The sequence below is a fragment of the Esox lucius genome, chromosome 3 (assembly GCF_011004845.1).
Source record: "Esox lucius isolate fEsoLuc1 chromosome 3, fEsoLuc1.pri, whole genome shotgun sequence".
NCBI classification, from domain to species: domain Eukaryota; kingdom Metazoa; phylum Chordata; class Actinopteri; order Esociformes; family Esocidae; genus Esox; species Esox lucius.
Window position 1 is genome coordinate 1,430,753 of NC_047571.1, and position 14,613 is coordinate 1,445,365.

Genomic DNA, 14,613 nt, shown 5'->3' on the forward strand with positions numbered 1-14,613 from the left:
TTCATGTTATTAAAATGCATCTTTTAATTAAAAATGAAAACTATAATGGCTGTAACAAAATGTCACAATAAATAGCATCATCCTCATCCTACAGTTCCAATGGGAATCTCCAAGGACAAACTCCAAGTACATTTTACACATTATATTATAAAAATTTACATTGAAGTTTAATATTTAATTTGTAAACTGTGTGAAGTTGGTTGTGTGAAGTTGTACATAATTGCACTTTTATTGCTGCTTTCGTAAGTCACACTGTAAGGTCACTTCTAGTGATGAAATTAAAATAAATTCTGCCATTTGATTGCTATGGTTTGTCATTTCCAACCCTAATACCTGTTGTGTATGACAAGTATCCTGGCTCTATTGTATGTTACAAACATGAGCAGCCTCCTGAGCAGAGACTTCAGTATGAGTCTGACAACATGTCTATTACATCCTATGCTGGTGAAAACACAGATTTCAAGTAATAATGTTCTTTTTTGTACACATCATGATATTTGAGACACATTTTTGCAGCTTCTTAAATGTTAGGAAAAATTATCTTCTAAGTTTTTTGGCAATATACACAATTGGGTGGACATATAATATACAAACCAAGGTACAAGGAAAAGAGGTGCGGTGCTTTAACACTTGTCTGTATGTGTGTAGCCATGAAGTCTCACAGCCCAGTTGTCTTCCCTATAGGGCCCAAGAGTCCACCCAGTTCCAACAGCTTTTACAATGTTCCCTTCCATCATAGTGGAGAATGTGGTGCTTATTTCAATTGCGGTGTTCAGGGCAAATAAGTGTAGTGGTACTGTACACAATTTACCTCAAGCTCGTCACAGGACAATAAAGACTTTCAAAGATACAGTATTTCCAGTCCACGTACCGTTTGATACAAACATGTTGATGAACTATTTGACTCAGACATAACGCCATCATTGCCTTTTTCAACACATCAATGCACTTTCCCATTCTGTAGCATTCCCACTTTCACTTTTCCTGGAGAACGCAGCACACTAATACAGCCACGGGCCATTTTATGCATCCACATGATGTTCATGATGTCTAGACAGAAGCTGGGACCAATCCAGGCACAGCGACCACCAAAAGCTACCCGGTAAAAGGGCTCTGTCCCGTACACGGCATACATCCTACTGTAGTACAGCGGCATGACTGCTATCCTCACCATGAAGAAGGAAGCCGTCATGGCAATGCCGTTGACCATATTTGGTAATGATTTTTTGGGATAACCAAGCACTTCAAAGAACCAGCTGAAAGAAAGATACAGTTGGTATAGTTATGGAGACAGAATAAGAGAGCATTAAAGAGTAAGATGATGATTTTGGCAATGAGACCATTAATCAAACTTCTGGACAATTGTACTGTATGTCTGTGTACAGTTTAAGGAATTCCCAACTTTACGAAATTCCAAAGTAGCGTTAGCACATGGACTCAAAGTATCTGGGAACACCTAGCATGCTACATTTCCTGTCAATGTGCTCAGTTCATTTGACTCTGAGGAAGTACATTAAGAACCTAATTGCCAAAATTCTGAACTATCCCTTCAAATTGATTCTAATTAAGTCATGGAAATCAACCAGAAATTTTAGCTAGATCACATATCAACACCTAGTACATATCTTTTAACCCCATATAATCAATACTCAGAATCAATACTTCATTTTGGTTCATACGTCTTACCCTTCAATCTCCTGATTGCATTTTCAAATTTTCTATATTCAAGGTTTCATTTATCTGTTCTCTATTTGTCTTTTTTATTATTTGACCATACCTTTTACTACAGTAATATTTGGAACAAGAATCAAGCATTTTGCTGCCAAATTATATTTTTTCAACCAATGAAATGTATTTTAAGTAAAAGCAACAGTGTATTAGCATTTTTTTTATTAACATTTGTACATTATGTAATTAATAATGTGTGAAACAATTACATAATGTACTACTTTTCAGATGGGTGTTACTCACTATTAGTAGTTAAACATTAACGGTTAAAAGTATTTAAAAAGAAAGTTGAATAAACTATTACGAATGACAACAAAGACCCTGTGCAAAAAAACTGCCAGGGCAGTACATTATAGGGATTGCTCTTCGTCCCAGTAAACTGAGTCGGCGTGCATGCATTTGTGCAAAAGTCAGTTTGGAACAAGGGTAACCTACCGCTGGTTCACACAAGGAGTGGAAAGCTCTGCGACCAGACGGAAGTTAGCAAAATAAGGCAACATTCCTATGCTCTAAAAGAGAAAGGAACAGAACAAAGTGCAAAGAAGATAATAGCAAGAGAAGAACGCAACATAATGTAAATTCTTGATTATTAAAAACTGTGAACTTACCAAAAAAGCTCAGAAGAATTGTGGTGTACTTACGGGGCTATGGCATGGTTAATAAACTTGAGTAAACATTTTCAAAATCTGTATAAATATCGTTGGTGAACGCTCCAGCGGTGCATGCTCATACATCTACATACTGGTAAGTCCACACTGTTACACTAGACTAGTGCTCAAAGTACCACTACAGAAATAATTGCAGACAAGATAGGTAGGGACCCCTACTGTACCAAACTAAATGACACAGGCCTACTCTTTGTTTAGGATATATTCTGCATGGACTTTTAAAATGCAACTGCACAAGTAAAGGCACTCATTGCAGTACTGAAGAGAAAAAACATTCTAGAGAGTTGTATCTTCTAATTATGGATATTGTTGATGACTTAAGTTACTCATAATACATTTCAAAACTCAGACAATCCATTCCAAAAGTAGCCAATACAGTTTACTAAGAAAAGTCAGTTGGTGGCTTTAAATGAGAATCCCTTTTGTGAGTTTGTGCAAGGTATCATGCATTACCTAGACAAATCTGCAGCTGCTTGGATACACATTATGCCTAGTCATAAAATTCAATTTCGATGGAGAATTATATTGAGGTTGTTTTATAGACCAGGACTTAACTAAATCTGCAAGGTGTCCCAAAAACAACAATTACTCTGGGCAGCCACGGAAACCAATTGCATAGAACATACATCTCCAGAAAAAATTTAGAGATCACTGGACATTTTTCTTTCCTTCCCAAAAAAGTTGAAAAGGAAAGTTTTGAGTGAGGAAACGCAGCGTTCAATTTGCAGTGGTCTCTTAATTTTAACCGTTCTTTTCCTCACTCAAAACATTTTGGAAAGGAAAGAAAAAGGGGCAGGGGTCTCTTAATTTTTTCCAGAGCTATATAAACAGGACCAACCTCAGTTAATACAAATCACACTGTTCTCTAGCCTTTGAGGGTGCAATCAATAAACTGATGCAAAAAACTCTGATTCTCATTCCACTACGTTAGCTAACATTCTTTACTCACACTTGAACAAATGTCATTGGGAATGTGTAATCAAATTTAATTGACTCATTCCTTGAATCACAGAAGGTCAGCCGACAATGCTTTCTTCAAACTGTACCTATTTTTTATAACAAAAATATCCAACTGCACAAGCTACATATTAATCTTTAGGGACTCTAACAAACATCTAACAATGTGCATGTGCTTACTTACACTGGACCCTTCCATGACAGGAGGGAAACAATTTAGTTTAGTTCCATTTCAGTGTAGTTGAACAGAGTACAGTAAAAAAGTTGTGCAATTTATCAAACTGTGCAACAACAAAATATAGCACTGCAAGTGAGTAATAACACTAAATTTACATTTTCCAAACATTAAAATATTTTATCCCTGCTCCGTCCTTTACGAACCAATCTTCCTGATCCTGTGAAACAACACGGTTGTTTACCCTTGGACCTTGTCCCTTCTCCATCTTGTCTGCACTTTCTGCTGTGGGTCAGTAAGGAACTCACCAGCACATAGTAGTAAGCATACAGCGCTGCCAGGTGGTGGATTACAAAAAACTTGTCCCCTATTGCTTGCCAATAGAAACATATGAGCAGCATATCTGTAAGACAAACAGGGAAATAGCTCAGGGACAGAATGGGTCAAGATAGTACATGGAAATGTACAGAGAAATACAAAGAGTTAGCGTGTTGGGAAGTGGAGACCCACCTGATAATAGGTAACCACAGGTAATTGCCACATTTTTTTTGACCAGTGACGGATTGCCCCTATTTGCAAGGAGCACAAGCACGTGTTCAACATTTAAGAAGTATGGTAAGAATTTCTAACAATCACTATTTTACCAAGTATTACACACATTCTAGTAAGAAAAATTCTTACCAGACAGGGTCTTCATTAACGGCGTCATCAAATAGTAAGATGTAGATACAAAAAAGCCCCACTATCATTGCATGTACTGTCGACACAGTTCTAAAAATACATAGGAGACATAAGAACATATTTCTTAAACTTCACATGTTGGTGCCAGCAGTGTTTCCACACCATCGGACATGTATTTTAAAAAGTGTTCACACTCATGAATGGGCATTTACTGGAAACTTAATAGCAAAAAATATATTGGTTAGAAGCTTTGATTTACACTATTTAATAACATCCAAATATCAATTGACCAGTCTCTTGACAAGAGACGGTGTACCTGGAGTTCCATTCTATGGTGTGTCTGGGGCCTAGACGGTGGTACCCAGGGCAGAACTGAGCTGAGATCCAGGGGCTTACAAAGTGGAACAGACACTGGAATGTCACAAAGCTGATGGCAGTGATGGACAAAACCAGGGGAGAAAACATCTCCATGACCACTCCTTGCTAGGAAGGGGAGAGAGAAACACAGGACTGTATGCGTTCATTTAATTTAACACAATATACACATAACAGTACAATAACTTTGATTTATTTCCATTATTAAGCACAGAATGTCAACTTTCACTGACAGGTAGGCTTGAGCAATGAGCAAAAAGTGAAGAATTCTAACTTCAAATCTAGACAATGCCTGTGTATAATTGACACAGTTTGGGTCATAAAGTAACCATGACAGCCTGCATTAACAGCCTTTTGAGAACTTTGTCCTCAACTTCATTTGCACACTTAGAATACCAGCAAAACTCTGCATTTTTAATGCATTTTCTGTATAATTTACCTGTGCAGATACTGCACCACCAATTGTGCACATATTGTATTCCCACTTAAGTTATCACCACTTCTACAGTGTCCTTGTGCCAGGATCCATGATTTTGTGATTACCATTTCACAAAATAAGGGATCTATTGCACGCAACAGTGACCATAAAACATTTACTTGAATTGAGTCTTTGCTCAAAATTTCCATCAGGTTTAGCCATTGGATTGGCTAGGTTGACCCTTTTTGTATAGCTGACTACCTACTAACATGCAGTGTTCTCTAATACAGCTTTGATCCGAGGAAAAGGCTAATTAATGTTGTGCCACATTTTGCACATGGATTCACTGCTGTTGGTAACATCTGTGTCGAAATTTTTTGACAATTGCATGTAACTGTTAATGTGTGACACCAAAGTGTTATTCACAATAGTTAGGGTAAAGTGCATGCCAGTAGCATCGGCTTAACTGTTTGAGGACGCAATTAAGATAAAATAATCTGCAGTTTTCTATAGTTAATGGCCCTTATTGGGGGTGTTGATGGGTGTTTAATATGACACTTAACTATGTGAACATTACTAAGATTTAATGTTGAGTTTACAGGCCCTTTCAAAGAGGTCTGCACCGCTTTACAAATAGGCAAGTAGCACACTGTCAAGTGGTCACCAGATCCTACTTTTGGCAAATGGCAGTAGTGGACGACACTGACCGTCTGTTCACCTGTCAAAATATTAATTTTTTTCCCCCTGTATTTCCTGTATTTCTAGTCCTTCCTAGTTCACATATCTACAACCACTCAAATTCTACTCCAATAGCCCCCCCCCCCCCCCCCCCCACACACACATCCTTGAAAAAGTAGTGCGTTAATTAAAAGTTCTGACAAAAAAGTGCACTAGAGATAAAACGGTTGAAGGAACAGAACCTCACCTTCAGCTAACAGGTGTGGATGACCAATCATACTTCTGGAAAGTAAACAACTCTTTGACCCTGTCTGGCTCTGGCTCAAAATGCTGACGGTCTGTAACAAAATACTGAGGCTCAAGCAGTCAGATTTGTCTTCATGCTCCCACAGCCCCAAATCCCCTGAACAAGTGAAAAAATACATGAGACCTCCAAGTAATTCTCAAGTGTTTGGTCTGGCAGTTGTTGATCACAAGTTTCTAACAGCCTATGATTGTGACAAAATAGAGCCTGCTGTGGGATAGCCTAAATTGCTTGCACAACAGGAAATGTGAACAACTGAATTTACAATAACATCATGGCCTAAGTTTTCAAAATAATGCATTAAACTATTTTACAACAAAATGATCCCTACTGTAGAAACTAAACATTAGCCAATATACCATACATAGATGATGGTAGATACTGAATGTACAGCAAATCAGCTTTTTTATAGAAATTTGTTGAACTGGTCCCTGATAAAATAATGTGTCCCTGTGTTCAACGAGTTCTAATCGGTAAATTTCTACCACAGCTTGCACCATTGAAGTGTGATAGGTCAATATACATGCAGACATTTATCAAGGCCATTGTACATAATTGACACAAGTATTCTGTATTTGAACTACTTACCCTTCAGTCAGTGTTGTTTCTAAGCAATTATTTTCCTCGCGAACAAATAATGTAGTATTTTGTGACACTTCAACGCTCCGTCGATATGGCCCACACTGTTGCATTGGCAATGACGCCCTATAATAACCTTGCCGTCATCGTGCGTTACAGCTCAAGCATTTCGAGGGGAGCACCATATCCATAGATATAAATATCCCCTCGTGATTTCGCAACCATGGCTAGGAGTTGGACGCTTTAGGAACAACTTACACCTACACCAGTTTTATATTGTGCCAAGCGCAATTGCAGAAAACGAGTAAAACGGGTTGCTCGACATATTCAAAATGATTCCATGTCGAAACGCAGACTATTTGGTCGTTATAGAAACTGCTTTACAAATGCAGAGATTTAATCTTGTCAAAAACACTAGCGGAAAAAACTGGTGAAACTGGTTGTCCAATTAGGTAAAAAAAAAATACACGACTGCAGTCTTTCATGCACGAGAGAATGTAAACAACTCGGGTTTTCGATGGTTTCCTTTACGTCAAGCAGCGTAAACGCTGTTAACGTCGTTTTTCACATTTGCGAAATATATACATTTTAAAATCGCCTATCGGTTATCATACAACTGCCTTCTGGTAGACAGTTGAGAAAAAAACGTTGTCTCAAATGCTATATTTGGAATCACTATTCCTGGCTTTGTAGTCCCCCAAATATGTAAACCTGTTTTGAAAAGCTGCTACGCGATGGATTTATCCGATTGTAACTAGATGTGGGTAACCATTAAGCAAGCTTCATCGTATAAAAAACCAAAACAAATTTATATAGTTCCTTCTCTCCCTCCATCTCCATCCTCTCTATATGCGCTTGCGTGCGTTTGGACGGTATGGTGTGACGAAATTGCTGGGGAGTGTCGGTTTACGGAATACATTTTATGAACTTCCTCATTCTTCTTCTCAAAACCTCTCCCCATCATGCTTTACTAAACTAAGGCCCCATGATTCTGTTCTAGAAGCATGCTTTTCATTATGCTCTAATAATGTAAAAACGCACAGTCTTAGGTAGAAAAGAAAAAACCACTTGAAGGACGGGTGGTTGGGCATAACTGTGAGGTGAATGGGCTGGAGATTGCGGCTAAGAGTAGGGATGTTGAGAATGTGTAGATGAAATGTGAACACCGGGGAATGGGGAGCGATGGGTGGATAAGGTATTTAGGATCAGGGGCAGTAAGGAAGTTAGTGTGGGGTCAGATTCTGAAAGTGGATAAGAGGGTTGGTGGATACTGGAGAGGGAAGTGAAGGCTTTAAAGTTTGAGGATGTGGAGGGAGCTAGGTTTCTGAGCCCTATGGTGTTATCAGTGGCATTAAAGAAAGTCAAGCGATTGTTCTCTATGAGAGGAGAGAAGGTTGAAATTTGTGTCTTTTGGTTTATTTTGAAGGAACAAAGCTGTCTGACAATGTTTGAAATGGCTATTTGAGCTATTTTTTGAGAGCCTATGTGAGTGCCTAGGTGCGAAAGAGAGTTATGGTTCAAAAGGTGCGGATGGAAAGGCATGTCTTATGCTGCAGCTGTAATGGGGTTCAGGCCGACGATTACAATAGGACGGAGGGTTGTATTGAGTGCGAATGTGTAAATGAGGAGATGTTACTAGTGTATGAGGCAAAGTTTGTGAAATGTATGGTTAAGCAAGAAAGTTTATTTAGATAGCACAATTCATACATAGAAGCAATTCAATGTGCCTTTCAATTAAAAAGAAAAACATTAAAATACAATAGAATAAAAACAAATACTCCACCTTAATAATCAAACAAGGGGGACAACATCATAATAAGAAAATATAGAATAAGAAAATATACAGTGAAGGGAAAAAAGTATTTGCTCCCCTGCTGATTTTGTACGTTTGCCCACTGACAAAGAAATTATCAGTCTATAATTTTAATGGTAGGTTTATTTGAACAGTGAGAGACAGAATAACAACAATTATAACAAAACAAAATCCAGAAAATTCTATAAATTGATTTGCATTTTAATGAGTGAAATAAGTATTTAATCCCCTCTCAATCAGAAAGATGTCTGGCTCCCAGGTGTCTTTTATACAGGTAATGAGCTGAGATTAGGAGCACACTCTTTTTGGTAACACACTACGCCGTGAAGGACTGAAATCCTGCAGCACCCGCCAGGTCCCCCTGCTCAAGAAAGCACATGTACAGGCCCATCTGGAGCTTGCCAATGAACATCTGAATGATTCAGAGGAGAACTGGGTGATGTGTTGTGGTCATATGTCATATGAGACCAAAATTGAGCTCTTTGCATCAACTCAACCCGCCGTGTTTGGAGGAGGAGGAATGCTGCCTATGACCCCAAGAACACCATCCCCACCGTCAAACATGGAGGTGGAAACATGCTTTCGGGGTGTTTTTCTGGCTCAAGAAGAAGCACATTAAGGACCTAGCCAGTCACCAGACCTTAATCCCAAAGAAAATCTGCGGAGGAAGCTGAAGGTTTGAGTTGCCTAACATCAGCCTCGAAACATTAATGACTTGGAGAAGATCTGCAAAGAGGAGTGGGACAAAACCCTCCTGAGACGTGTGCAAACCTGGTGGCCAACTACAAGAAAAGTCTGACCTCTGTGTTTGCCAACAAAGGTTTTGCCACCAAGTACTAAATCATGTTTTGCAGAGGGGTTGAATACTTACTTCACTCATTAAAATGCAAATCAATTCATACATTTTTTGGTCATGTGTTTTTCTGCAGGGGATCAAATAGTTTCCCTCACTGTAAATTGATAAAAACAAAATAAAAACAAAAACATAATTGGTAGATTCCATAGTAGATTCCTTGAGGAAGCTATAAAAACTCTAAGGCTAACGGTGTGGTTAAGTTTAAATGCTCAGTCATAGGCACATGAAAAGAGAAGTGTTCCCTGGATTAAAAAATGTATAAGTTTGGGGCACATCTAAGATCTTTTGGTAGTTTATTCCAGTTGTGTATTGCATAACTGCTAAATGCAGCTTTGCCATATTTATTTTGGACTCTGGGCTCTGCTAGCTGACCTGAGTTCATGAATCTAAGAGCACTGCTGGTTTATAATCTTCCAAAATATCAGAAATGTATTCAGGGCCTAAACCATTCAGTGATTTATAGACTAAAAGCACCACTTCAAAATCTATTCTGTAACTGACTGGAAGCCAGTGCAAAGATTTAAGAACCGGAGTGATGTGCTTCTGGTAGCAGCATTCTGAATGAGCTGCAGTCGTTTTACAGTCTTTTTGAGTAGTCCAGTTAAGAGGCCATTACAGCAGTCAACTCTACCAGAGAAAATCATGAATGAGCTTCTTTTGTTTTTTTGGGGGGCACCAAGCCTTTGATTCTGGCTATATTTTTAACATAATAAAATGCTGTTTTGGTGACCGCTTTGATATGACTGTTGAATGTGAGATCTGACTTTTTTATGCTCAGTAACCATTCTTAATCTTATTTGTTTTTTTATTTCTCTTGTACAAAAATTGCTGCACCAACAGACCAGAAAAGATTCCTAGTTTGTTGAGAAACTTATAAACCTTTTTCTGATTCTGATAATTTCTTGTAATCTATTGTAGACAGTTTGGCTCATCCAGGCATTTATGTACTATATACTGCGACACAGTGAGTCTACTGAGCTGTAGTTATACGGTTCGAGAACCATATACAGTTAGATCCAGAAATATTTGAACACTTACACTATTTTCATAATTTTTGCTCTGTAGTCCACCACAATAATTTGGAAATTAAACAACCAAGATGCAATTGAAGTGCAGACTTTCAGCTTAAATTCAAGGGGTTGAAAAAAATATTATATGAAACGTTTAGGAATTGTAACCATTTTCATACACAGTCCCCTTATATCAGGGTCTCAAATGTAATTGCACAAATTAACACAATCATAAATAAAATACTATGTTGAGAATCCTTTGCAGGCAATGACAGCTTTTGAATCAACTGTCCAATTACTTTTGGTCCCTTGAAAAAGAGGGGGCTACATACAGTTGTCCTCAAAGGTTTGCATACCCTTGGAGAATTGGTAATATACAGCTCCAGAACAAATTAAGAGACCACTGCCCCTTTTTCTTTCCTTTCCAAAAAAGTTGAAAGGGTAGGTTTTGAGTGAGAAACATAAGCGTTCAATTTGCAGTGGTCTCTTGATTTTAACCCTTCTGCTCCTCACTCAAAACCTTCTTTTTCGACTTTGGAAAGGAAAGATAAATGTGCAGTGGTCTCTTAATATTTTCCGGAGCTGTATGTACCATTTGTAAAGAAAACATGAGCGAGCAGGCACGTCTTTTATTTCTTATGAGATTCATATTCAACTGTAGGTTATAACAGAATGGCAAAATCAAAAGTTCAAAAGTCTGCATACCCTTAAAACTGTGTCTTGCCTAAAGGGGTTAGCATCAATGACAGTATTTAGTCTTTTGTAATAGTTGTCTGCGAGGCCCCGAATTCTGACAGGTGTTATAGCTGCCCATTCGACTTGGGTCGTCTTGCATGAACCACACGTTTGAGATCTCCACATAGTGGCTCAATGATATTAAGGTCAGGAGATTGTGATGGCCACTCCAGTTCCTTCATATTTTTCTGCTGTGACCACTGGAGGGTCAACTTGGGTCATTGTTGTGCTGGAGTGTCCTATGCGCAGCTTTCATGCAGAAGAATGCAAATTGTCTGCTAGTATTTTCTGATAATGTACTGCATTCATCTTGCAATCAATTTTCACAAGATAGCCAATGCCTTTAGAGCTCACACACCCACAAAACATCAGTCAGCCACCACCATGCTTCACAGTGGGGTTGGTATTCTGTTCACTACAGGCCTTGTTGACCCCTCTCCAAACATAGCGCTTATTTTGTTTACAGTGTGCCAGAAGCTGTGAGGCGTGTCAAGGTATTGTCAGGTATTTTGTAACCAGGCTTTTTTGTGGCATTGGCACAGTAAAGGTTACTTCTTGGCAACTCAACAATGCAGCTCATTTTTGATCAAGCATCGTCATATTGTGCTCCTTGAAACAACCACACCGTTGTCTGTACCTCTCCTCTCCTGTATCTTATATCCTTTTCCATTTTTATAATGTTCCATTAACTTGTTACACAGGTCTTTTGACACGTGAGAGCTAACAAACTCATTGCCTATTTAATTGCACTAATTGCATTTTAAAAAGCCACAGGTGTGGGAAATTGACCTTCAATTGCCATTTTCATCTGTGTGTGTCACCTTGTGTGTCTGTAACAAGGCCAAACATTCAACGGTATATCAACTTTTACACAGGGCCATTTGGGTGATTTATAATATCATTATAATTTAAAAAGGAGCCAAACAACTATGTTATAATAAATTGTTTCATATGATCACTAACCTTCAATAAAATACAGTTATTTTTTCATTATCATATTTTCAAAATCAATGCCAAAATGTCACAATTTCTGTCAGCGTCTTCAAAATTATGATTTACCAGTTATTTATGAGTGATCCAACCTAAAATAAAGGTTTATTATATGTCCTCTATAGAGCTATATAATGTTGGCTGTATATAGCTCTCTATAGCAGCCGGGAAGCGCATATCTTTGACATGCATTGTTCAAACATCGACTGTCGGTATTATTATTATTAATTTTCCTTGAAACAGCTGAATAATTCAAAAAGTCTCTAGTAGAAAATGCTGTTACTTTGCACACTGAAAATATAGACAACGAGTACCTACCACGCAGACACCCTCCCAGATTCCTCCACCAGGGTCGCTACAGTACACGACTCAATATGCTAACTTCAAAATTATGGCATATCCACCCTGTTTGACCATAAAATCTGCCATCTTGGATTTTTCTGCCCTGTGAAAATTTGCCAAAACCTACTAAATATTTAAACTTTTACAAAGTAAGTCGGATTCACATGCCGTACAGTTGTCTCATACATTCCTCGATTTCGGGAATAAGAGATATCTTGGAAGATGGCGGATAAAATGGCTGATTGCTGTACAATATATGTATAAAGAATATTCATGTCTGCATTGCTTTATGGAGCAATAACCTATACACTTCATATTCATTGTGCCTTCTGACACCACCCCCATATAACACAATGTGAGTTTGTTTGCTGAAAACTCAAAGGACGGCCAAACGACAGCTGCCAGAAATCTGACCATTTTCAACACAAGCAAATGGTAATGCTAATAAATGCCTTTTATTTTCTTCTTCTCCTTAACTGTACATCGGATTTACTTGCCAGTAAATTTCCAGACACTAGGTCATACTTCTGAACAGGGCTGACAATGAAACTAGTTGCTACGTCAAAAGTCGACAGAACAATGACTTCACAAAGTTAGCCTCTATGTTTAAGCTAACAACCACTATAAAAATGTCCATAAAATGAAGCGGTAATTGGATTGACCTGACTGTTGGTGTACAGGTGTCTTGTATGCAGATAAATTGCAAATGGTAGAAAACAGTGACCTCAGTAAAAAGGTGGTTAATGTACGTCCATTGGACAATAGAAGGTAGATGATACATTATTTTTGTATATAGTCTTAGAGAGTTACTCTTGAGTCAGAAGTCTGTATGACAACCCTGACCCAAACCTTCACTCTAACCTTAACCCCTGTGCTGTGATACTTAACCTTAATTCTAACCCCAACGCTGTGATACGTAATGTTAACCTAACTGTAACTTTAAAATGCATTTATTACATATTGTAGCGCCCATGCTAAGGCCATTACTCGTCCCCTTTAAGTCTGTAATCCCTGGTTAGGGTGCCTACCTGCTGAGCTGTATGTTGCCGGTTGAAAACACATCTCAGATGTTTTGTGCAAATTCATATGATACGTTTTAGTAGCATTGGTAACAAATGATGAAAAAAATATTGAGTACCGTGACGTCGCCCGGTATGGCGCAGCCGGGGCCCCACCCTGGAGCCAGGCCCGGGGTTGGGGCTCGTATGCGAGCGCCTGGTGGCCGGGCCTTCCCCCATGGGGCCCGGCCGGGCTCAGCCCGAACGGGCGACGTGGGGCCGCCCTCCCGTGGGCTCACCACCCACAGGAGGGACCATAAGGGGCCGGTGCGAAGAGGATCGGGCGGCAGTCGAAGGCAGGGGCCTAGACAACCCGATCTCTGGACACGGAAACTAGCTCTAGGGACGTGGAATGTCACCTCGCTGGCGGGGAAGGAGCCTGAGCTAGTGCGTGAGGTTGAGAGGTTCCGATTAGAGGTAGTCGGGATCACCTCTACGCACGGCTTGGGCTCTGGAACCACACTCCTTGAGAGAGGATGGACTCTTCTAGCTCCCCAGCTCTGCCGCCATGTGTTGGAGTTTACCCCGGTGAACGAGAGGGTCGTTTCCCTGCGCCTACGGGTCGGGGATAGGTCTCTCACTGTTGTTTGTGCCTACGGGCCGAACGGCAGTGCAGAGTACCCGACCTTCTTGGAGTCTCTGGGAGGGGTGCTGGAAAGTGCTCCGACTGGGGACTCTATTGTTCTACTGGGGGACTTCAACGCCCACATGGGCAATGACAGTGACACCTGGAGGGGCGTGATTGGGAGGAACGGCCCCCCTGATCTGAACCCGAGTGGTGTTCAGTTATTGGACTTCTGTGCTAGTCACAGTTTGTCCATTACGAACACCATGTTCAAGCATAAGGGTGTCCATCAGTGCACGTGGCACCAGGACACCCTAGGCCGCAGGTCGATGATCGACTTTGTTGTCGTTTCATCTGACCTGCGGCCACATGTCTTGGACACTCGGGTGAAGAGAGGGGCGGAGCTGTCAACTGATCACCACCTGGTTGTGAGTTGGATCCGATGGCGGGGGAGGAAGCTGGACAGACTCGGCAGGCCCAAGCGTACTGTAAGGGTCTGCTGGGAACGTCTGGCCGAGTCTCCTGTCAGAGAGATCTTTAACTCCCACCTCCGGCAGAGCTTTGACTGGATCCCGAGGGAGGCTGGAGATATTGAGTCCGAGTGGACCATGTTCTCCACCGCCATTGTCGAAGCGGCCGCTCGGAGCTGTGGCCGTAAGGTCTCCGGTGCCTGTCGAGGCG

General features: G+C 40.1%; 1 protein-coding gene across 3 annotated transcripts; it reads right to left on the reverse strand.

The window, feature by feature from the left end:
• Positions 1–7,439, reverse strand: LOC105008322 (TLC domain-containing protein 4-B). Of its 3 annotated transcripts, none has more exons than XM_010867600.3 (8): positions 6,573–7,439; positions 5,928–6,018; positions 4,526–4,692; positions 4,210–4,299; positions 4,039–4,097; positions 3,837–3,931; positions 2,164–2,237; positions 1–1,256 (listed from the first exon to the last, which is right to left on the reverse strand). In XM_010867600.3, the coding sequence occupies exons 3-8, from the start codon at positions 4,678–4,680 to the stop codon at positions 941–943; spliced, it is 789 nt and encodes a 262-aa protein (XP_010865902.2). In that variant the 5' UTR covers positions 4,681–4,692; positions 5,928–6,018; positions 6,573–7,439; the 3' UTR covers positions 1–940. The 3 variants fall into 3 exon arrangements, with proteins under 3 accessions (XP_010865902.2, XP_010865901.2, XP_010865900.2); XM_010867599.3 differs by having other exon boundaries at positions 5,928–6,083; XM_010867598.4 differs by lacking the exon at positions 5,928–6,018.
• Positions 7,440–14,613: the final 7,174 nt, after the last annotated feature.

Bases quoted from the DNA above. Each gene is read 5' to 3' on its own strand.
- LOC105008322 (XM_010867598.4), bottom strand. From the start codon at position 4,680: ATGGAGATGTTTTCTCCCCTGGTTTTGTCCATCACTGCCATCAGCTTT. The intron at 4,300-4,525 runs GTACACCGTCTC...ATGTATTTTTAG, and splicing joins ACCATAGAATGGAACTCCAG to AACTGTGTCGACAGTACATG. The intron at 2,238-3,836 runs GTGAGTTCCTTA...TTTCTCTTTTAG, and splicing joins ATGCTTACTACTATGTGCTG to AGCATAGGAATGTTGCCTTA.